The sequence below is a fragment of the Heterodontus francisci genome, chromosome 43 (genome assembly GCF_036365525.1).
Source record: "Heterodontus francisci isolate sHetFra1 chromosome 43, sHetFra1.hap1, whole genome shotgun sequence".
NCBI classification, from domain to species: Eukaryota; Metazoa; Chordata; class Chondrichthyes; order Heterodontiformes; family Heterodontidae; genus Heterodontus; species Heterodontus francisci.
In genome coordinates, this window is record NC_090413.1 from 7,247,334 (window position 1) to 7,273,197 (window position 25,864).

Consider the following 25,864-nt stretch of genomic DNA (forward strand, 5'->3'; position numbering starts at 1 on the left):
ACCCTTCATTTCTGTCAGCCTTGGCAGAGAGTGTTGTCAAGTGACTGTGAAAGCAGCATACTCCTGACCGTGCTGTGTTGGCCAGTAACTGAGACCAGGAGGACCAGGTCCCTTTGGTTCCCCATCGAACTCCGAGGCACTGGGAGAAAGTGTGAGGTCCCCCCAGCAAACCGCACTGAACGAGAATCCAACCTGTGACTAACCATTGCATCTGCCATCCATTCTCAATGGGGATCTTTTTATTAATTAAAGAAATATCATACAAACATTTACAGCTACAGATTACTCGGGCACATCACAGCCACCGGCGTCAGTGTTTATATAAAGATCTGCTTCTGGCCTCAGCTTTCAGTTACACGCTGAGGAATGTCTCCCAGTGACAGCAACTCCAGCCTTGTCCCGTCCACTGAGGCTTTCAAAATCGCACCGACCTCTTTCGGATCGCACCAATGGGTTTGGCGGCTTCCACCACACTCTCAGGCAGCGCATTCCAGACCTTAACCACTCGCTGCATGAAAAAGTTTTTTTTTTATTTGTTCATGGGATGCGGGCGTCACTGGCCAGGCCAGCATTTATTACCCATCCATAATTGCCCTTGAGGAGGTGGTGGTGAGCTGCCTTCTTGAACCGCTGCAGTCCATGTGAGGTAGGTACACCCACAGTGCTGTTAGGAAGGGAGTTCCAGGATTTTGACCCAGCGACAGTGAAGGAACAGCGATATAGTTCCAAGTCAGGATGGTGTGTGACTTGCACGGGAACTTGCAGCTGGTGGTGTTCCCATGCATCTGCTGCTCTTGTCCTTCGAGGTGGTAGAGATCACGGGTTTGGAAGGTGCTGTCTGAGTAGCCTTGGTGCATTGCTGCAGTGCATCTTGTAGATGGTACACACTGCTGCCACTGTGAGTCGGTGCTGGAGGGAGTGAATGTTTGTAGATGGGGTGCCAATCAAGTGGGCTGCTTTGTTCCGGATGGTGTCGGGCTTCTTGAGTGTTGTTGGAGCTGCACCCATCCAGGCAAGTGGAGAGTATTCCATCACACTCCTGACTTGTGCCTTGTAGATGGTGGTCAGACTTTGGGGAGTCAGGAGGTGAGTTACTCGCCGCAGGATTCCTAGCCTCTGACCTGCTCTTGTTGCCACGGTATTTATATGGCTACTCCAGTTCAGTTTCTGGTCAATGGTAGCCCCTAGGATGTTGATAGTGGGGGATTCAGCGATGGTAATGCCATTGAATGTCAAGGGGCAATGGTTAGATTCTCTCTTGTTGGAGATGGTCATTGCCTGGCACTTGTGTGGTGCAAATGTTATTTGCCACTTATCAGCCCAAGCCTGGATATTGTCCAAGTCTCATGTCACTTTGCTTCTCTTACCAAATACTTGAAATCTGTGTCCTCTCGTTCTCAATCCTTTCACGAGTGGGAACAGTTTCTCTCTATCTACTCTGTCCAGATCCCTCATGATTTTGAATACCTCTATCAAATCACCCCTCAGCCTTCTCTTCTCCAAAGAAAACAGTCCTAACTTCTCCAATCTATCTTCATAACTGAAATTCCTCATCCCTGGAACCATTCCCATGAATCTTTTCTGTACTGTCTCCAATGCCCTCACATCTTTCCTAAAGTGCAGTGCCCAGAACTGGATGCAATACTCCAGCTGAGGCCGAACTAGTGTCTTATACAAGTTCAACATAACTTCCTTGCTCTTGCACTCTAAGCCCCTATTAATAAAGCCCAGGATACTCCATGCTTTATTAACTGCTCTCTCAACCTATCCTGCCACCTTCAATGACTTATGCACATATACACCCAGGTCCCTCCGCTCCTGCATCCCCTTTAGAATTGTACCCTTTATTTTATATTGTCTCTTCATGTTCTTCCTAACAAAATGAATCACTTCTCATTTCTCTGCATTGACCTTCATCTGCCACCTGTCTGCCCATTCCACCAGCCTGTCTATGTCCTTTTGAAGTTCTACACTATCCTCCTCACTGTTCACAATGCTTCCAAGTTTTGTATCAACTGCAAACTTTGAAATTGTGCCCTGTGCACCAAGGTCTAGGTCATTGATATATATCAGGAAAAGCAAGGGTCCCAACACTAATCCCTGGGGAACTCCACTACAAACCTTCCTCCAGCCCGAAAAACATGCGTTAACCACTACACTTTGTTTCCTGTCACTCAGCGAATTCTGTATCCAAGTTGCTACTGTCCCTTTTATTCCATGAGCTACAAGTTTGCTCACAAGTCTGTTGTGTGGCACTGCATCAAATACCTTTTGAAAGTCCATGTACACCACATCAACATCGCTTCCCTCATCAACCCTCTCTGTTATTGCCAGAAAAAACTCCAGCAAGTTAGTTAAACATGATTTACCCTTAAGAAATCTATGCTGGCTTTCTTTAATTAACCCACATTTGTCCATGTGACTATTGATTTTGTCCTGAATTATTTTTTCTTGAAGTTTCCCCACCACCAAAGTTAAACCGACTGGCCTTTAGTTGTTGGGCTTATCTTTCTGCCCTTTTTTGAAGAAGGGTGTAACATTTGCAATTCTCCAGTCCTCCGGCACCATCCCTGAGTTTAAGGAAGACTGAAAAATTATGGCCAGTGCCTCCACAATTTCCACTCTCACTTCCCTCGGTATCCTTGGATGCATCTCATCTGGTCCTGGTGCTTCATCCATTTTAAGTACAGACAGCCCATCTAATATCTCCTGTTTATCAATTGTAAACTGTTCTAGTGTCTGAATTACTTCCTCTTTCACCATTGCCTGGGTTGCATCTTCGTCCTTGGTAAAGACAGATACACTGAATACCTCAACTATGCCCTCTGTCTCCATGTGTAAATCCCCTTTATGGTCCCTAATCGGCCCCACTCTACCTTTTACCACTCTTTTACTATTCATATGTCTATAACTATCTAGGCAGCTTTAGATAGCCAAAAACTTCAAGATTAGTAACTATCGGTTTGCAAAGTCTCAAGTTATTGCCTCATTGGTTAAATTGGGGAATAGGATTGTTTCTCATTGGTTAAGTTGGTGTTGATACAATATTTCTCATTGGCTGAATTGGAGACCTGGGACATTGCTCATTGGTTGAGTCAGAGAGCTGCGACATTGTTCATTGGCTGAATCGGCAAGGTGGCATGTTCCTCATTGGCTGAATCAGTGAGGTGGCATGTTCCTCATTGGCTGTGTCGAACAGCTGGCACCTTCCTCATTGGCTGTGTCAGCGAGGTGGCATGTTTCTCATTGGCTGATTTGGAGAGCTGGCATGCTCCTTATTCGCTGTGTCAGACAGCTGGCATGTTTCTCATTGGCTGTGTGGGCGAGGTGGCAGGTTCCTCATTGGCTCGGTTCTGTGCTCCCTTCCGGCCTATACACCAGCTGTGTTAAGACCAATATGTGTCTCCTGATGCCTGCGCAAGTCTACTTTACGCTGAAATCCTTTTCCACACACAGAGCAGATGAAAGGTTTGAAGCCAGTGTGCTTCCTGCTGTGGGTGATGAGGTTTGAACTCTGGCTGAAAGCTTTCCCACACACCTGACACCTGTGAGGCTTCTCACCTGTAGCAAAACATGGATGGCAATAAAATATTAATAATCTAGCGACAAACTGCAGTGTTAAACTTTTAGAATCCAATCTCAGAACCCAACCTCCAGAATTAAAAGAAGAACAGCAGAGCACCAAGAATATTCCAGTACCTGTGGGGAGTGTACTGGTGTCGATCCCAGTACCTGTGGGCAGTGTGCTGGTGTCGATCCCAGTACCTGTGGGCAGTGTACTGGTGTCGATCCCAGTACCTGTGGGCAGTGTACTGGTGTCAATCCCAGTATCTGTGGGGAGTGTGCTGGTGTCGATCCCAGTATCTGTGGGGAGTGTGCTGGAATCAATCTCAGTACCTGTGGGGAGTGTGCTGGTGTCGATCTCAGTACGTGTGGGGAGTGTGATGGAATCAATCTCAGTACCTGTGGGGTGTGTGCTGGAGTTGATCCCAGTACCTGTGGGGAGTGTACTGGTGTCGATCCCAGTACCTGTGGGCAGTGTACTGGTGTCGATCTCAGTACCTGTGGGCAATGTACTGGTGTCAATCCCAGTATCTGTGGGGAGTGTGCTGGTGTCGATCCCAGTATCTGTGGGGAGTGTGCTGGAACCAATCTCAGTACCTGTGGGGAGTGTGCTGGTGTCGATCTCAGTACCTGTGGGGAGTGTGATGGAATCAATCTCAGTACCTGTGGGGAGTGTGCTGGAGTTGTTCCCAGTACCTGTGGGAAGTGTGCTGGTGTTGATCCCAGTACCTGTGGGCAGTGTGCTGGAGTTAGTCCCAGTACCTTCAGATTGGAAGTTGGCAAATGTTACACTGCTTTTCAAGAAAGGAGGTAGAGAGAAAACAGGGAACCACAGGCCAGTTAGTCTGACATCAGTCATTGGGAAGATGCTGGAAACTATTATTAAAGAAGTCTTAACATTGCACTTGGAAAAGCACAGTCTGATTAGAACAAGTCAGCATGGTTTTACTAAAAGGAGATCCTGTTTGACAAATTTTGACAAAGCAGCCTCACAGCTCCAGTGACCCGGGTTCGATTCTGGGTACTGCCTGTGCAGAGTTTGCAAGTTCTCCCTGTGACTGCGTGGGTTTCCGCCGGGTGCTCCTGTTTCCTCCCACAGCCAAAGACTTGCAGGTTGATAGGTAAATTGGCCATTATAAAAATTGCCCCTAGTATAGGTAGGTGGTAGGGGAATTGAGGGAAGGTGGGGATGTGGTAGGAATATGGGATTAATGTAGGATTAGTATAAATGGGTGGTTGATGGTCGGCACAGACTCGGTGGGCCGAAGGGCCTGTTTCAGTGCTGTATCTCTAAATAAATAAAAAAGTTATGAGAATTTTTTGAGGATGTAACTAGTAGATGTAGTATACCTGGATTTCCAAAAGGCATTCAATAAGGTGCCACATAGAAGAGTAATAGGCAAAATAAGGGCTCATGATGTTGGAGGTAATATATTAGCGTGGATAGAGGATTGGTTAACAGACAGGAAGCAGAGAGTGAGCATAAGTGGGGAATTACAAGTTGTCAGTGGGTGAATAGTGGGGTGCTGCAAGGATCATTGCTGGGACATCAGCTATTTACACTTTATATTAATGACTTGGATGAAGAGACAGTGAGTAATGTATCTAAGTTTGCTGATGATACAAAGCTCAGTGGAAAGGTAAGCTGCGGGGAGGATGTAGAGAGGCTGCAAAAAGATATAGACAGGTTAAATAGAATCATAGAAAGTTTAAGGCACAGGAAGAGGCCACTTGGTAAGTGGACAACAAGATAGCAAATGGAGTATAATGTAGGGAAGTGTGAAGTTGTTCACTTTGGTCGTCAAAATAGAAAAGCAGAATATTTTTTAAAAAGGTGTGAAACTGATAAGTGTTGATGTTCAGAGAGACTTGGGGGTACTTGTACAAGGAACATACAAAGTTAACATACATGTGCAGCAGGTTACTATGAAGGCAAATGGCATGTTACCTTTATTGCAAGGGGATTGGAGTACAGGAATAAAGAAGTCTTACTAAAATTGTTCTGGGCTTTGGTGAGACCACACCTGGAATACTGTGTGCAGTTTTAGTCTCCATATTTAAGAAAGGTGTGACGAAAACCCCACGTGCCAAATGGAAATATTAATTTCATCGTATGGAACTTTGCCTGAGATTTTTCCTGGAAATTGTTACAAATAACTTTTAAAACAGAAAACTAGAAACCAAGATGGCCACGCACAAATTGCATATGAAAAAAACCAAAGGATCAGGCTGGAGACAGACGTGATTAATTCAGCCTAGCCAGGACAATGGGGTGCTTTCTGATTCACTTATCTGAGATAGCCTTTTTAATGTGGTCATCAAAAGCCATCAACACCCATTGACTTTGAAAGAGCCAAACCCTTCCCCCCCTCCCCCCCATCCCCGCAGCCCCACCAAGTATGTCTGAACAGCTTGAGGGGAGAGCCTTGAATTTCAAAGCCCCTTCTGGAAGATTCTGATTCAAACACAGAGATGATCATATCACATGACTGCTTGGGTTGCTCTGGACATTTGTGAGTGAATACTCAGAAGGCAGACAGTAACTGACACCCAGCAAGGGAATATCTCTCTCTGTGTCCCTCTCTCCAGTAAAGTCCCAGAGAAGCTTCAGCTAAACTACTAAGCCTCAAACCTATAACCCAGCACAGCCAGCAACGAGGGGAAATGGATAAAGCCCCTCTTCTGCCTTCAGGAACCTGAGAAGCAAGCCCGAACCGTGCACATGATCCAGTGAGGACTTCAGGACTACAATTTCAACTAAGAACTTGGGAACTGAGATTCGGTATTTGAATTCCATTTATTACTGACTCTACTCCAACCTCCCAACTCTGTTTTTCCATCTGTAATCTATTTGTGTGTGTGTGTATGCCTCTTGTGTGAATGTGCATCGTGGATGCATAGCATATTTTAGTAATTTAACCGGTTTAGAGTGATAAGGTTAATAAATTTACATCTTCCTTGTTTAAACTCAAAAAACCTTTCTATTGGTTCATTTGCAATTATATTAGCGGAACAGGAGCAAGTGCTCACTGAGGTGGTAGGTTAAATCACTGCGTTAAAAAAGATAAACCCTGTTGCAGTCAAACTAGAGAAGGGGCGAAAGGGGAGCCTGAGATCCCCTCCTCACCTGGTCGTAACAAAGGATACACTTGCATTGGAGGCAGTGCAGCGAAGATTTACTAAACTGGTCCCTGGGATGAGGGGGTTGTCCTGTGAGGAGAGGCTGAGTAAATTCACTGGAGTTTAGAAGAATGAGAGGCAATCTAATTGATACATACAAGATTCTGAAAGGGCTTGATAGGGTAGAAGCTGAGAGATTGTTCCCACTGGTCAGGGAATCTAGAACACGGGGACACAGTCTCAGGATAAGGGGCGAATCATTCAGGACTGAGATGAGAAGAAACTACTTCACTCACAGGGTTGTGAATCTTTGGAATTCCCTACCCCAGAGGATTGTGGATGCTCCATCATTGAATACATTTAAGGCTGGGATAGATAGATTTTTGGTGTCTCAGGGAATCAAGGGATATGGGGAGCGGGTAGGAAAGTGGAATTTAAGCCTAAGATCAGCCACGATTGTATTGAATGGCAGAGCAGGCTCGATGGGTCATATGGTCTACTTCTGCTCCTGTGCTCCAGTGCACCTGCGGGGAGTGTGCTTGTGTCGATCCCAGTACCTGTGGGGAGTGTGTCTGTGTTGATCCCAGTCCCTGCAGGGAGTGGGCTTGTGTCGATCCCAGTACCTGTGGGGAGTGTGCATGTGTTGATCCCAGTACCTGCGGGGAGTGTGCTTGTGTCGATCCCAGTACCTGCGGGGAGTGGGCTTGTGTCGATTCCTGTACCTGTGGGGAGTGTGTCTGTGTTGATCCCAGTCCCTGCAGGGAGTGGGCTTGTGTCGATCCCAGTACCTGTGGGGAGTGTGCATGTGTTGATCCCAGTACCTGCGGGGAGTGTGCTTGTGTCGATCCCAGTACCTGCGGGGAGTGTGCTTGTGTCGATCCCAGTACCTGTGGGGAGTGTGCATGTGTTGATCCCAGTACCTGCGGGGAGTGTGCTTGTGTCGATCCCAGTACCTGCGGGGAGTGTGCTTGTGTCGATCCCAGTACCTGCGGGGAGTGGGCTTGTGTCGATTCCTGTACCTGTGGGGAGTGTTCATGTGTTGATCCCAGGACCTGCGGGGAGTGTGCTTGTGTCGATCCCAGTACCTGTGGGGAGTGTGCTTGTGTCGATCCCAGTACCTGTGGGGAGTGTGCTTGTGTTGATCCCAGTCCCTGTAGGGAGAATGATGGTGACGATCCCAGTCCCTGTGGGGAGTGTGCTTGTGTCGATCCCAGTACCTGTAGGGAGAATGATGGTGACGATCCCAGTACCTGTGGGGAGTGTGCTTGTGTCGATCCCAGTACCTGTAGGGAGTGTGCTTGTGTTGATCCCAGTACCTGTGGGGAGTGTGCTTGTGTTTATCACAGTCCCTGTAGGGAGAATGATGGTGACAATCACAGTCCCTGTGGGGAGTGTGCTTGTGTTGATCCCAGTACCTGTGGGGAGTGTGCTTGTGTTGATCCCAGTACCTGTGGGGAGTGTGCTTGTGTCGATCCCAGTCCCTGTAGGGAGAATGATGGTGACGATCCCAGTCCCTGTGGGGAGAATACTTGTGTCGATCCCAGTACCTGTGGGGAGAATGATGGTGTCGATCCCAGTACCTGTGGGGAGTGTGCTTGTGTTGATCCCAGTACCTGTGGGGAGTGTGCTTGTGTCGATCCCAGTCCCTGTAGGGAGAATGATGGTGACGATCCCAGTCCCTGTGGGGAGAATGCTGGTGTCGATCCCAGTACCTGTGGGGAGTGTGCTTGTGTCGATCCCAGTCCCTGTAGGGAGAATGCTGGTGTCGATCCCAGTACCTGTGGGGAGTGTGCTTGTGTCGATCCCAGTCCCTGTGGGGAGTGTGCTTGTGTTGATCCCAGTCCCTGTAGGGAGAATGATGGTGACGATCCTAGTCCCTGTGGGGAGTGTGCTTGTGTTGATCCCAGTACCTGCGGGGAGTGTGCTTGTGTTGATCCCAGTCCCTGTGGGGAGTGTGCTTGTGTCGATCCCAGTCCCTGTAGGGAGAATGATGGTGACGATACCAGTCCCTGTGGGGAGTGTGCTTGTGTCGATCCCAGTACCTGTGGGGAGTGTGCTTGTGTCGATCCTGTTACCTGTGGGGAGTGTGCTTGTGTCGATCCCAGTCCCTGCGGGGAGTGTGCTAAAATGCATCCCAGTACCTGTGTGGATGAAGGTGTGTTTCTTCATGTCTGATTTCTGATGGAAGCATTTTCCGCAGTACTGACAGGGGTACGGTCGTGTGTCCGAGTGGATCAGTAAGTGCGTGGACAGTGTTGAGGAACGTTTAAAATTTTTCCCGCAGATCTTACAGTTGAAACACTTCTCCTGCAGAAACAGAAGAGGACACAGATAATGTTATTTTTTGATCTCCAGGAGGTTCTGATATCAGCAAGGCAACCTCCCAGCACCCCCCAGCTCCTTTCAGCAACCCCCAGCACCTCCCAGCAAACCCCAGCACCTCCCAGCAGGCCCAGCACCCCCCAGCAGCCAATCAGACCTTGGCCGATTGGCCTGTGAGGCCAAGCTGTGAGTACCAGCAACTGTTCATTACTGGACATCACTGCCAAGGTTAGTACAATCCTCCCAACATCCACACTCCTGGATTTTGTAGCAGGGTCCTCTGGATACTGAGCAGAAGTGAGGGAACCATTTGATTTACTCGCTAAACCAAGGATTCCATCAATGACTCTCTATCCACAACCCTGTATCAATCCCAAACTAATCCCACAGCCCCACTCTCTCCCCATAGCCTTGAATCAATCCCAAATTAATCCCACCGCCCCACTCTCTCCCCATAGCCCTGTATCAATCCCAAATTAATCCCACTGCCCCACTCTCTCCCCATTGCCTTGAATCAATCCCAAATTAATACTACCGCCCCACTCTCTCCCCATAGCCTTGAATCAATCCCAAATTAATCCCACTGCCCCATTCCCTCCCCATAGCCTGGAATCAATCCCAAATTAATCCTACTGCCCCACTCCCTCCCCATAGCCTTGAATCAATCCCAAATTAATCCCACTGCCCCATTCCCTCCCCATAGCCTGGAATCAATCCCAAATTAATCCTACTGCCCCACTCCCTCCCCATAGCCTTGAATCAATCCCAAATTAATCCCACTGCCACACTCTCTCCCCATAGCCCTGTGTCAATCCCAAACTAATCCCACTGCCCCACTCTCTCCCCATAGCCTTGACTCAATCCCAAACTAATCCCACCGCCCCACTCTCTCCCCATAGCCCTGTATCAATCCCAAACTAATCCCACTGCCCCACTCTCTCCCCATAGCCTTGACTCAATCCCAAACTAATCCCACTGCCCCACTCTCTCCCCATAGCCTTGAATCAATATCAAATTAATCCCACTGCCCCACTCTCTCCCCATAGCCTTGAATCAATCCCAAATTAATCCCACTGCCCCACTCTCTCCCCATAGCCTTGAATCAATCCCAAACTAATCCCACTGCCCCACTCCTCCCCATAGCCTTGAATCAATCCCAAATTAATCCCACTGCCCCGCTCTCTCCCCATAGCCTTGACTCAATCCCAAATTAATCCCACTGCCCCACTCTCTCCACATAGCCTTGAATCAATCCCAAATTAATCCCACTGCCCCACTCTCTCCCCATAGCCCTGTATCAATCCCAAACTAACCCCACTGCCCCACTCTCTCCCCATAGCCTTGACTCAATCCCAAATTAATCCCACCGCCCCACTCTCTCCCCATAGCCCTGTATCAATCCCAAACTAATCCCACTGCCCCACTCTCTCCCCATAGCCTTGAATCAATCCAAAATTAATCCCACTGCCCCACTCTCTCCCCATAGCCCTGTATCAATCCCAAACTAATCCCACTGCCCCACTCTCTCCCCATAGCCTTGACTCAATCCCAAATTAATCCCACCGCCCCACTCTCACCCCATAGCCCTGTGTCAATCCCAAACTAATCCCACTGCCCCACTCCCTCCCCATAGCCTGGAATCAATCCCAAATTAATCCCACTGCCCCACTCCCTGCCCATAGCCTTGACTCAATCCCAAACTAATCCCACCGCCCCACTCTCTCCCCATAGCCCTGTATCAATCCCAAACTAATCCCACCGCCCCACTCTCACCCCATAGCCTTGTGTCAATCCCAAACTAATCCCACTGCCCCACTCCCTCCCCACAGCATTGACTCAATCCCAAATTAATCCCACCGCTCTATTCTCTCCCCATAGCCCTGTATCAATCCCAAACGAATCCCACTGCCCCATTCCCTCTCCATAGCCTGGAATCAATCCCAAATTAATCCCACTGCCCCACTCCCTCTCCATAGCCTAGAATCAATCCCAAATTAATCCCACTGCCCCACTCCCTCCCCATAGCCTTGAATCAATCCCAAATTAATCCCACTGCCCCACTCCCTCCCCATAGCCTTGAATCAATCCCAAATTAATCCCACTGCCCCATTCCCTCTCCATAGCCTGGAATCAATCCCAAATTAATCCCACTGCCCCACTCCCTCCCCATAGCCTTGAATCAATCCCAAACTAATCCCACTGCCCCACTCTCTCCCCATAGCCTTGACTCAATCCCAAACTAATCCCACCGCCCCACTCTCTCCCCATAGCCCTGTATCAATCCCAAACTAATCCCACTGCCCCACTCTCACCCCATAGCCTTGTGTCAATCCCAAATTAATTCCACTGCCCCACTCTCTCCCCATAGCCTTGAATCAATATCAAATTAATTCCACTGCCCCACTCTCTCCCCATAGCCTTGACTCAATCCCAAACTAATCCCACTGCCCCACTCTCTCCCCATAGCCCTGTATCAATCCCAAACTAATCCCACTGCCCCACTCTCACCCCATAGCCTTGTGTCAATCCCAAATTAATCCCACTGCCCCACTCTCTCCCCATAGCCTGTAATCAATCCCAAATTAATCCCACTGCCCCACTCTCTCCCCATAGCCTTGAATCAATCCCAAATTAATCCCACCGCCCCACTCCCTCCCCATAGCCTTGACTCAATCCCAAATTAATCCCACCGCCCTACTCTCTCCCCATAGCCCTGTATCAATCCCAAACTAATCCCACTGCCCCACTCTCTCCCCATAGCCTTGAATCAATCCCAAATTAATCCCACTGCCTCACTCTCTCCCCATAGCCTTGAATCAATCCCAAATTAATCCCACCACCCCACTCTCTCCCCATAGCCTTGAATCAATCCCAAATTAATCCCACTGCCCCACTCTCTCCCCATCGCCTTGACTCAATCCCAAATTAATCCCACCGCCCCACTCTCTCCCCAAAGCCCTGTATCAATCCCAAACTAATCCCACTGCCACACTCCTCCCCATAACTTGAATCAATCCCAAACTAATCCCACTGCCCCACTCCTCCCCATAGCCTTGTGTCAATCCCAAACTAATCCCACTGCCCCACTCTCTCCCCATAGCCTTGTGTCAATCCCAAACTCATCCCACTGCCCCACTCTCTCCCCATAGCCCTGTATCAATCCCAAACTAATCCCACTGCCCCACTCTCTCCCCATAGCCTTGACTCAATCCCAAATTAATCCCACCGCCCCACTCTCTCCCCATAGCCTTGACCCAATCCCAAATTAATCCCACCGCCCCACTCTCTCCCCATAGCCCTGTGTCAATCCCAAACTAATTCCACTGCCCCACTCTCTCCCCATAGCCTTGAATCAATCCCAAATTAATCCCACCGCCCCACTCTCTCCCCATAGCCCTGTGTCAATCCCAAACTAATTCCACTGCCCCACTCTCTCCCCATAGCCTTGAATCAATCCCAAATTAATTCCACTGCCCCACTCTCTCCCCATCGCCTTGAATCAATCCCAAATTAACCCCACCGCCCCACTCTCTCCCCATAGCCTTGAATCAATCCCAAATTAATCCCACTGCCCCATTCCCTCCCCATAGCCTTGAATCAATCCCAAATTAATCCCACTGCCCCACTCCCTCCCCATAGCCTTGAATCAATCCCAAATTAATCCCACTGCCCCACTCTCTCCCCATAGCCTGTAATCAATCCCAAATTAATCCCACTGCCCCACTCTCTCCCCATAGCCTTGAATCAATCCCAAATTAATCCCACCGCCCCACTGTCTCCCCATAGCCTTGAATCAATCCCAAATTAATCCCACTGCCCCATTCCCTCCCCATAGCCTTGAATCAATCCCAAATTAATCCCACTGCCCCACTCTCTCCCCATAGCCTTGAATCAATCCCAAATTAATCCCACTGCCCCACTCTCTCCCCATAGCCTTGTGTCAATCCCAAACTAATCCCACTGCCCCACTCTCTCCCCACAGCCTTGTGTCAATCCCAAATTAATCCCACCGCCCCACTCTCTCCCCAGAGCCCTGTGTCAATCCCAAACTAATCCCACTGCCCCACTCTCTCCCCATAGCCTTGTGTCAATCCCAAACTAATCCCACTGCCCCACTCTCTCCCCATAGCCTTGACTCAATCACAAATTAATCCCACCGCCCCACTCTCTCCCCATACCCCTGTGTCAATCCCAAACTAATCCCACTGCCCCACTCTCTCCCCATAGCCTTGTGTCAATCCCAAACTAATCCCACTGCCCCACTCTCTCCCCATAGCCTTGACTCAATCCCAAATTAATCCCACTGCCCCACTCTCTCCCCATAGCCTTGTGTCAATCCCAAACTAATCCCACTGCCCCACTCTCTCCTCATAGCCTTGACTCAATCCCAAACTAATCCCACTGCCCCATCCTCCCCATAGCCTTGAATCAATCCCAAACTAATCCCACTGCCCCACTCTCTCCTCATAGCCTTGACTCAATCCCAAACTAATCCCACTGCCCCATCCTCCCCATCGCCTTGAATCAATCCCAACTTAATCCCACTGCCCCACTCCCTCCCCATAGCCTTGAATCAATCCCAAATTAATCCCACTGCCTCACTCCCTCCCCATAGCCTTGAATCAATCCCAAACTAATCCCACTGCCCCACTCTCGCCCCATAGCCTTGTGTCAATCCCAAACTAATCCCACTGCCCCACTCTCTCCCCATAGCCTTGAATCAATCCCAAACTAATCCCACTGCCTCACTCCCTCCCCATAGCCTTGAATCAATCCCAAACTAATCCCACTGCCCCACTCTCGCCCCATAGCCTTGTGTCAATCCCAAACTAATCCCACTGCCCCACTCTCTCCCCATCGCCTTGACTCAATCCCAAATTAATCCCACGGCCCCACTCTCTCCCCAAAGCCCTGTATCAATCCCAAACTAATCCCACTGCCCCACTCCTCCCCATAGCCTTGAATCAATCCCAAACTAATCCCACTTCCCCACTCCTCCCCATAGCCTTGTGTCAATCCCAAACTAATCCCACTGCCCCACTCTCTCCCCATAGCCTTGTGTCAATCCCAAACTAATCCCACTGCCCCACTCTCTCCCCATAGCCCTGTATCAATCCCAAACTAATCCCACTGCCCCACTCTCTCCCCATCGCCTTGACTCAATCCTAAATTAATCCCACCGCCCCACTCTCTCCCCATAGCCTTGACTCAATCCCAAATTAATCCCACCGCCCCACTCTCTCCCCATAGCCCTGTGTCAATCCCAAACTAATTCCACTGCCCCACTCTCTCCCCATAGCCTTGACTCAATCCCAAATTAATCCCACCGCCCCACTCTCTCCCCATAGCCCTGTGTCAATCCCAAACTAATTCCACTGCCCCACTCTCTCCCCATAGCCTTGAATCAATCCCAAATTAATCTCACCGCCCCACTCTCTCCCCATCGCCTTGAATCAATCCCAAATTAATCCCACTGCCCCATTCCCTCCCCATAGCCTTGAATCAATCCCAAATTAATCCCACTGCCTCACTCTATCCCCATAGCCTTGTGTCAATCCCAAATTAATCCCACCGCCCCACTCTCTCCCCATAGCCCTGTGTCAATCCCTAACTAATCCCACTGCCCCACTCTCTCCCCATAGCCTTGTGTCAATCCCAAACTAATCCCACTGCCCCACTCTCTCCCCATAGCCTTGACTCAATCCCAAATTAATCCCACCGCCCCACTCTCTCCCCATAGACCTGTGTCAATCCCAAACTAATCCCACTGCCCCACTCTCTCCCCATAGCCTTGTGTCAATCCCAAACTAATCCCACTGCCCCACTCTCTCCCCATAGCCTTGACTCAATCCCAAATTAATCCCACTGCCCCACTCTCTCCCCATAGCCTTGTGTCAATCCCAAACTAATCCCACTGCCCCACTCTCTCCTCATAGCCTTGACTCAATCCCAAACTAATGCCACTGCCCCATCCTCCCCATAGCCTTGAATCAATCCCAAACTAATCCCACTGCCCCACTCTCTCCTCATAGCCTTGACTCAATCCCAAACTAATCCCACTGCCCCATCCTCCCCATCGCCTTGAATCAATCCCAAATTAATCCCACTGCCTCACTCCCTCCCCATAGCCTTGAATCAATCCCAAACTAATCCCACTGCCCCACTCTCGCCCCATAGCCTTGTGTCAATCCCAAACTAATCCCACTGCCCCACTCTCTCCCCATAGCCTTGAATCAATCCCAAATTAATCCCACTGCCTCACTCCCTCCCCATAGCCTTGAATCAATCCCAAACTAATCCCACTGCCCCACTCTCTCCCCATAGCCCTGTGTCAATCCCAAACTAATTCCACTGCCCCACTCTCTCCCCATAGCCTTGAATCAATCCCAAATTAATCTCACCGCCCCACTCTCTCCCCATAGCCTTGAATCAATCCCAAATTAATCCCACTGCCCCATTCCCTCCCCATAGCCTTGAATCAATCCCAAATTAATCCCACTGCCCCACTCTCTCCCCATAGCCTTGAATCAATCCCAAATTAATCCCACTGCCCCACTCTCTCCCCATAGCCTTGAATCAATCCCAAATTAATCCCACTGCCTCACTCTATCCCCATAGCCTTGTGTCAATCCCAAATTAATCCCACCGCCCCACTCTCTCCCCATAGCCCTGTGTCAATCCCTAACTAATCCCACTGCCCCACTCTCTCCCCATAGCCTTGTGTCAATCCCAAACTAATCCCACTGCCCCACTCTCTCCCCATAGCCTTGACTCAATCCCAAATTAATCCCACCGCCCCACTCTCTCCCCATAGCCCTGTGTCAATCCCAAACTAATCCCACTGCCCCACTCTCTCCCCATAGCCTTGTGTCAATCCCAAACTAATCCCACTGCCCCACTCTCTCCCCATAGCCTTGACTCAATCCCAAATTAATCCCACTGCCCCACTCTCTCCCCATAGCCTTGTGTCAATCCCAAACTAATCCCACTGCCCCACTCTCTCCTCATAGCCTTGACTCAATCCCAAACTAATGCCACTGCCCCATCCTCCCCATAGCCTTGAATCAATCCCAAACTAATCCCACTGCCCCACTCTCTCCTCATAGCCTTGACTCAATCCCAAACTAATCCCACTGCCCCATCCTCCCCATCGCCTTGAATCAATCCCAAATTAATCCCACTGCCTCACTCCCTCCCCATAGCCTTGAATCAATCCCAAACTAATCCCACTGCCCCACTCTCGCCCCATAGCCTTGTGTCAATCCCAAACTAATCCCACTGCCCCACTCTCTCCCCATAGCCTTGAATCAATCCCAAATTAATCCCACTGCCTCACTCCCTCCCCATAGCCTTGAATCAATCCCAAACTAATCCCACTGCCCCACTCTCGCCCCATAGCCTTGTGTCAATCCCAAACTAATCCCACCACCCCACTCTCTCCCCATAGCCTTGAATCAATCCCAAACTAATCCCACTGCCCCACTCTCGCCCCATAGCCTTGTGTCAATCCCAAACTAATCCCACTGCCCCACTCTCGCCCCATAGCCTTGTGTCAATCCCAAACTAATCCCACTGCCTCACTCCCTCCCCATAGCCTTGAATCAATCCCAAACTAATCCCACTGCCCCACTCTCGCCCCATAGCCTTGAATCAATCCCAAATTAATTCCACTGCCCCACCCCCTCCCCATAGCCTTGAATCAATCCCAAATTAATCCCACTGCCCCACTCCCTCCCCATAGCTTTGAATCAATCCCAAATGAATCCCACTGCCCCACTCTCTCCCCATAGCCCTGTGTCAATTGCAAACTAATCCCACTGTCCCACTCTCTCCCCATCGCCTTGTGTCAATCCCAAACTAATCCCACTGCCCCATTCTCTCCCCAGAGCCCTGTATTAATCCCAAATTAATCCCACTGCTCCACTCTCTCCCCATAACCCTGTATCAGTCTCAAACTAATCCCACTGCCCGGTCTCTCCCCAGAGCCCTGTATCAATCCCAAACTAATCCCATTGCCCCACTCTCTCCCTTATCAAATGAAGAGAAAGACATGCATTTATATAGCACCTTTCATGACCACAGAATGTCCCAAAGTGCTTTACAGCCAATGAAGTGCAGTCACTGTTGTAGGAAATGCAGCAGCTAATTTGTGCACAGCAAGATCCCACAAATAGCAATGTGATAATGACCAGTTTACCATTCCTGTTGATATTAGTTAAAGGATAAATACCGATCAGGAAAATGTGGTGAGCTCCCCTCCTCTCTTTTGAAACAGTGGGATCTTTTACACCCACCTGAAAGGGCAGACGCGGCATCGGTTTCCTGCCTCATCTGAAAGACGGCACCGCTGACGGTGCAGCACTCCCTCAGTACAGCACTGGAGTGTCGGCCGAGATCATGTGTCCAAGAGTCTGGAGTGGGAACTGAACCTCAACCTTCTAACTCAGAGGCGAGAGTACTGAGCCACGGCTGATCTCTAACACCTTCCGGAAATTCAGATAGACAATATGCACTAACGCTGCCCTATTCACTGTGCCAGCAACATCCTCAAGAAACTCAACTCGATTAATCAGATGTGACCCATCTCTCACAGACACACACTGACTGCAATCGGCACATCCCTGTCCAAGTGCTCAGTCACACTGTCCCTGCTGATAGATTCCAGTAATTTCCCTACAACTGGCAGACTGCTGTTGGGATCTTGCAGATTTATGTTCGTAACACTGCAGGGAGCATTGGATAGTGCATGATATATAAAAATATCATATTCCTATCATATAGAAAGTAGCTGCGTGTTACAAGAGTCAGTATTAATATTATGAGAATTAGCATTATGAGAATGTATTCTGTGTGGTTTAGAACAGGTTGTCAGGAGTGTGATGGAATACTCTCCACTTGCCTGGATGGGTGCAGCTCCAACAACACTCAAGAAGCTCAATACCATCCAGGACTGCAGCGGTTCAAGAAGGCAGCTCACCACCACCTGCTCAAGGGCAGTTAGGGATGGCCTGGCCAGTGACGCCCACATCCCAAGAATGAATAAAAAATAGTCATGATTCCACAGAGGAATGTTCAGTGCCAGATTAAGACCATTTAAGAAGCAATAAAGGGTTTGTGAAAGAATAGCAACTAATTTGTCGATATTCCAGTTATTATCATTCTGTTATGTTTTGCTTTTTATAACTGAGCACAATTGTTTTATCCTCTGCAGAAACATTCTAGTGAGAAAGGAGTGTATGTGGAGTGACATCTTCTGGTGTGGGAAAATAATGACATATAAAGATCACATGGCAATGATCTTAGTACTGATAGGGCAATCTACGCTGACCATCGAGAGTATGCCTGGGCTCCCTTTTGGTGATTCTTTGGTATTCTATGAGAGAACTTGCCTGGATTGTTTAGAAGTTCACAACACAATTGACATCCTACACGAATATTTAGACGTGGTGTATTTTTTTGTCAATAATAATCAAACCAATAAGTTGATTTTTTCTCTGTTACACAAATCTATATAAATTGTATTAATCTACTCAGGGAAGCCCATTGCTGTTGCTTAACGGGGACAGACACTGTGTGTGTGTGTGTGTGTGTGTGTGTGTGTGTGTGTGTGTGTGTGTGTGTGTGTGTGTGTGTGTGTGTGTGTGTGTGTGTGTGTGTGTGTGTGTGTGTGTGTGTGTGTGTGTGCGCGTGTGGACACTGTGGATCTTACCTTGACCTGGGAGTGTGTGGCTTGATGCTGTTCCAGACTGACAGCGTGTCCAAAGGCTTTACCACAGGCTTCACAGGTGAAGAGCTGACTGCCACTGTGTGATCTTCGGACGTGAACCTCCAGTCCATGAGGAGTCGAGAATACCTACAAATAGGAAGGATTCCTGATGAAGACTGGTCTTCATTGAGACTTGATGGACTGTGGTCACATCACTGGGGCTTTGAGATGTGTCACAGGTGAAGACTTTGTCCTGTCTCTGTAAATCTCCCGGCTGGGAATGGTCAGAGTCTTTCCCTTGGGCCTACAGCAGGAAGCTGCAGTCAAGCAGGGGACAGTTGTTAAAACCTTCGATAGGGTGTGTGATGGGTTTCAGTGCCAAACGCTGCCTCAGTAAACTGTGAGGAGGACATAGGCCCAGAGGCCGCAAAGGGATATAGACAGGTTAACTGAGAGAGCAAAGTTGTGTCCGATGAAGTATATTATGTATAAATGTGAGGTTGTTCACTTTGGGAGGAAGAATAGAAAAAGAGAATATTTTTTGAATAGTGAGAGACCGGGAAATGTTGGTATTCTGAGGGATTTGTGTGTCCTTTTACACAAATCAAGGAAAGTTAGCATGCAGGTACAGCAAGCAATTAAGAAGGCAAATGGTACGTTGGCCTTTATGGAAAGGGGTTTGGAGTACAAGAGTATGGAAGTCTTACTGGTGATGGGGTGGAAAGTGGAGTTGAGCTAAAAGATCAGCCATGATCTTATTGAATGGCAGAGCAGACTCAAGGGGCCGAATGGCCTACTCCTGCTCATTTTTTATGTTCTTATGAGTCGCATAGACTGGGAGGTAACAGGTGTAGTCACATCAATAAAAACTATGGAAATTCCTGCCAACGCATTGAAGGGGCATCGGGGGATACGTGTGGGCGATCTGTCTACCCCCGATTATCATAACAACATATATTTATATAGTGCCTTTAACAGAATAAAATATCCGAAGGTGCTTCACAGGAGCGTTATAAAACAATGTATGACACTGAGCTTTAGGTCAGATGGCCAAAAGCTTGGTCAAAGAGGTAGATTTTAAGAAGTGTGTTCTGCTTGGCCCCCACCTGCCAAGAATGAGGCACATTAATTTTATCATGAACATTGATTTTAAACTGTTACTGGAGTGAAGAAATGACTTGTTAAACAGATCAGTCTTGGCTGGAAAATACATTTTCATATTAACAGACTGTATTTGGAAGGACAAAGCAGCCATTCCCTGACACATTCAACCCACAATGGACTTTTGATCACCAGACGTTGAAGATGGGGGAGCTCACATTCCAGGTTGACCGCTAAGGTGGCTTTCATAGCGAGAGGATTCGAGTACAGGAGCAAGGATGTCTTGCTGCAATTATACAGGGCCTTGGTGAGACCACATCTGGAGTATTGTGTGCAGTTTTGCTCTCCTTAAATGAGGAAGGATGTTCTTGCTATGGAGGGAGTGCAGCAAAGGTTCACCAGACTGATTCCTTGGATGGCAGGACTGACATATGAGGAGAGATTGAGTTGATTAGGCTTGTATTCGGTAGAGTTTAGAAGAATGAGAGGGAATCTCATAGAAACCTACAAAATTCGAACAGGACTGGACAGACTAGATGCAGGAAGGATGTTCCCGATGGCGGGGGAGTCCAGGACCAGGGGTCACAGTCTCAGGATAAGGGGTAAGCCATTTAGGACTGAGATGAGGAGGGATTTCGTCACCCAGAGAGTGGTGAACCTGTGGAATTCTCTACCGCGGAAAGCAGTTGAGGACAAATCATTAAATATATTCAAGAAAGAGTTAGATATAGTTCTTAGAGCTAATGGGATCAAGGAATACGGGGAGAAAGCGGGAGCAGGGTACTGAGTGTGGACGATCAGCCTTGATCGTATTGAATGGCGGTGCAGGCTCCAAGGGCCAAGTGGCCTACTCCTGCTCCTATTTTCTATGTTTCCATGAATACACAAATGGACATGGTCAAACCAGCTAGTCACATGACTAACCTGCTGAGTTTCTTGCATTTGTACTAGCAGTTTGGGCAGAAAGTCTGTTTGCTCCTGGACTGAGAAGATCTCTCCTGTCTGCTCCCATCTCTTTCTCACAAGCTTCTGAATCCACTGAAGACACATGAACCCCAAGAGAGAAAAGTCTCCAACAGTGAACAAGGTTTAAGAAGAATACTGGGCCCCAACGAAAAGCAAGATCTACCAACAATGAAGGACTTTACAGTGAGCTCGAAGAACTGTAACAAAAACTCTTCAGATATTGCCTCAAACCTTTCTATTTTATTTTTCTTCTCTTTTCTGTCTCCATTTACATGTGTGTATCGCATATGTTTAATTTTAGTTTAGTTTAGAGATACAGCGCTGAAACAGGCCCTTCGGCCCACCGAGTCTGTGCCGAACATCAACCACCCATTTATACTAATCCTACACTAATCCCATATTCCTACCACATCCCCACCTGTCCCTATATTTCCCTACCACCTACCTATACTAGGGGCAATTTATAATGGCCGATTTACCGACCAACCTGCAAGTCTTTTGGCTTGTGGGAGGAAGCCGGAGCACCCGGAGAAAACCCACGCAGACACAGGGAGAACTTGCAAACTCCACACAGGCAGTACCCAGAATCGAACCCGGGTCCCTGGAGCTGTGAGGCTGTGGTGCTAACCACTGCGCCGCCCTGCATGCTAGTGTGGGCGCGTCGTGTATCCGTAGGCGTTAACCGAATTAGAGTTCAAGTTCAAGTTTAATAAATTTCAACTTTTCTTCTTTAAACCTAAGAAAGCCTGTTTGTGCTGGTTTCTTTGCCTTATAATTGGAAAGCAGTGAACAAGGATTCACCAAGGGGGAGCTAAAAACAGTATGTTTAAAATTAAACCCTGTTACAGTAATACCAGGTGAAGGCTGAAATGGACCCTGAGACCTCTTTCTCACCTGATCATAACAAGTGTCTTTAAGAAGGAGAGTGAGGTGGAGAGGTGGAGAGATGTAGGGAGGGTTTCCAGAGATTTGGACCAATGATGGGGCGATTAAAATCAGGGATGCTCAAGAGGCCAGAATTAGAGGAGTGCAGATAACTCGGAAGGTTGTCGGGCTGGAGGACATTACAGAGATAGGGAGGAGAAAGGCCATGGAGGGATTTGAAAACAAGGGTGAGACCTTTAAAATCAAGACATCGCTTGACTGGGTGGCAATGTAATTACAGGGAGTAGAAAGTGGGAGATGAACCAGGAGCGTGTTGAAGTGTAACAGGATGCAAGGAGGGGGAATCGAATCTTTTCAGGAGCCTGAGGTTTGGGGTCAAAAAGTGATTGCACCTCACACCTCCAAATCATCTCCATCTATCTGATACTTGGATAAGTTAATGCTGCATCACACCAAGGCTCTGACTATACAGCAGCTGGCAATTCATTTTACAATGAACAAGTTAATCAAAAACTCCACAGTCACATAGACAGTTCAGCGTGTACTGATACTGACAAACACTGACCCAGAGAGCTCACCCTGTACAGACGCTGAGAGACACTGACAAACACTGACCCAGAGAGTTCACCATGGACTGACACTGACAAACACTGACCCAGAGAGTTCACCCTGTACAGACACTGACGAACAATGACCCAAAGAGTTCACCATGTACTGACAGTGACCAACACTGACCCAAAGAGTTCACCATGTACTGACACTGACAAACACTGACCCAGAGAGTTCACCCTGTACTGACACTGATAAACACTGACCCAGAGAGTTCACCCTGTACTGACACTGAAAAACACTGACTCAAAGAGTTCACCCTGTACGACACTGACAGACACTGACCCAGAGATTTCACTCTGGACTGACACTGACGAACACTGACCCAGAGAGTTCACCATGTACTGACACTGACAAACACTGACCCAAAGAGTTCACCATGTACTGACACTGACAAACACTGACCCAAAGAGTTCACCCTGTACTGACAATGACAAACACTGACCCAGAGAGTTCACCCTGTACTGACACTGACTAACACTGATCCAGAGCGTTCACCCTGTACTGACACTGACAAACACTGACTCAGAGAGTTCACCCTGTACTGACTCTGACAGACACTGACCCAGAGACTTCACCCTGTACTGACACTGACAGACACTGACCCAGAGAGTTCACCCTGTACTGACACTGACAGGCACTGACCCAGAGAGTTCACCCTGTACTGATCGTGACAAACAACTACCCAGAGAGTTCACCCTGTACTGACAATGACCAACACTGACCCAGAGAGTTCACCCTGTACTGACACTGACAGACACTGAACCAGAGAGTTCACCCTGTACTGACACTGACAGACACTGAACCAGAGACTTCACCCTGTACTGACACTGACAGACACTGAACCACAGAGTTAACTCTGTACGACTCAGACAGACACTGACCCAGAAGGTTCACCCTGTACTGATAAAGAGAGACAATGACCCAGAGAGTTCACCCTGTACTGGCACTGAGAAACACTGACCCAGAGAGTTCACCCTGTACTGGCACTGAGAAACACTGACCCAGAGAGTTCACCCTGTACTGACACTGACAAACACTGACCCAAAGAGTTCACCATCTACTGACACTGACGAACACTGAACCAAAGAGTTCACCATGTACTGACATTGACGAACACTGACCCAAACAGTTCAGCATGTACTGACACTGACTAACAGTGACCCAAAGAGTTCACCGTGTGCTGACACTGACAAACATTGACCCAGAGAGTTCACCCTGTACTGACACTGCCAGACACTGAACCAGAGATTTCAGCCTGCACGACTCTGACAGACACTGACCCAGAGAGTACACCCTGTACTGACACTGACACACACTGAACCAAAGAGTTCACCCTGAATGACTCTGACAGACACTGACCCAGAGAGTTCACCCTGTACTGATAGTGACAGACAATGACCCAGAGGGTTCACCATGTACTGACACTGACAAACACAGACCCAAAGAGTTCAGCCTGCACTGACACTGACAAACACTGACCCAGGGAGTTCAGCCTGCACTGACACTGACAAACACTGACTCTGAGAGTTCACCCTGTACTGACAATGACGATCACTGACCCAAAGAGTTCTCCCTGTACTGAAACTGACAAACACTGACCCAAAGAGTTCACCATGTAATGACACAGACAAACAGTGACCCAGAGAGTTCAGACTGTACTGACACTGATAAACACTGACCCAAAGAGTTCACCATGTACAGACACAGACAAACACTGACCCAGAGAGTTCACCATGTACAGACACTGACAAACACTGACCCAGAGAGTTCAATTTGCACTGACACTGACAGACACTGACCCAGATAGTTCACCTTGCACTGACACTGACAGACACTGACCCAGAGAGTTCACCCTGTACTGACACTGACAGACACTGAACCAGAGACTTCACCCTGTACGAATCTGACAGACACTGAACCAGAGACTTCACCCTGTACGAGTCTGACAGACACTGACCCATAGAGTTCACCCTGTACTGATACTGACAGACACTGAACCACAGAGTTCACCCTGGACGACTCAGACAGACACTGACCCAGAAAGTTCACCCTGTACTGACACTGACAGACACTGACCCAGAGAGTTCACCCTGTACTGACACTGATAAACACTGACCCAGAGAGTTCACCCTGTACTGACACTGAAAAACACTGACTCAAAGAGTTCACCCTGTACGACACTGACAGACACTGACCCAGAGAGTTCACCCTGTATTGACAATGATAAACACTGACCCAGAGAGTTCACCCTGTACTGACATTGACTAACACTGATCCAGAGCGTTCACCCTGTACTGACACTGACAAACACTGACTCAGAGAGTTCACCCTGTACTGACTCTGACAGACACTGACCCAGAGACTTCACCCTGTACTGACACTGACAGACACTGACCCAGAGAGTTCACCCTGTACTGATACTGACAAACAACTAGCCAGAGAATTCACCCTGTACTGACACTGACAGACACTGACCCAGAGAGTTCACCCTGTACTGACACTGACAGGCACTGATCCAGAGAGTTCACCCTGTACTGATAGTGACAAACAACTACCCAGAGAGTTCACCCTGTACTGACAATGACCAACACTGACCCAGAGAGTTCACCCTGTACTGACACTGACAGACACTGAACCAGAGACTTCACCCTGTACTGACACTGACAGACACTGAACCACAGAGTTAACGCTGTACGACTCCGACAGACACTGACCCAGAAAGTTCACCCTGTACTGATAAAGAGAGACAATGACCCAGAGAGTTCACCCTGTACTGGCACTGAGAAACACTGACCCAGAGAGTTCACCCTGTACTGGCACTGAGAAACACTGACCCAGAGAGTTCACCCTGTACTGACACTGACAAACACTGACCCAAAGAGTTCACCATCTACTGACACTGACGAACACTGAACCAAAGAGTTCACCATGTACTGACATTGACGAACACTGACCCAAACAGTTCAGCATGTACTGACACTGACTAACAGTGACCCAAAGAGTTCACCGTGTGCTGACACTGACAAACATTGACCCAGAGAGTTCACCCTGTACTGATACTGAGAGACAATGACCCAGAGAGTTCACCCTGTACTGACACTGACAGACACTGACCCAGAGAGTTCACCCTGTACTGACACTGACGAACACTGAACCAAAGAGTTCACCCTGTACTGACATTGACGAACGCTGACCCAAAGAGTTCAGCATGCACTGACACTGACAAACACTGACCCCAAGAGTTCACCCTGTGCTGACACTGCCAGACACTGAACCAGAGATTTCACCCTGCACGACTCTGACAGACACTGGCCCAGAGACTTCACCCTGTACTGACACTGACACACACTGGACCAAAGAGTTCACCCTGAACGACTCTGACAGACACTGACCCAGAGAGTTCACCCTGTACTGATAGTGACAGACAATGACCCAGAGGATTCACCATGTACTGACACTGACAAACACTGACCCAGAGAGTTCACCCTGTACTGATAGTGACAGACAATGACCCAGAGGATTCACCATGTACTGACACTGACAAACACTGACCCAAAGAGTTCACCATGTAATGACACTGACAAACAC

At 48.5% G+C, this 25,864-nt stretch overlaps 1 protein-coding gene across 1 annotated transcript in view; it reads right to left on the minus strand.

Annotated features, from left to right (window-relative positions):
* Positions 1 to 233: 233 nt before the first annotated feature.
* The window catches only part of LOC137355583 (zinc finger protein Gfi-1b-like), a 174,801-nt gene continuing 149,170 nt past the window's right edge, over positions 234 to 25,864 (minus strand). The window contains exons 5-7 of the mRNA XM_068020859.1: positions 18,716 to 18,859; positions 8,826 to 8,991; positions 234 to 3,561 (exon numbers count right to left, since the gene is read on the minus strand). Of these exons, the coding sequence (XP_067876960.1) occupies positions 3,371 to 3,561; positions 8,826 to 8,991; positions 18,716 to 18,859 (501 nt within the window). The 3' untranslated portion in view covers positions 234 to 3,370. The remainder of the gene's footprint in view (positions 3,562 to 8,825; positions 8,992 to 18,715; positions 18,860 to 25,864) is intronic.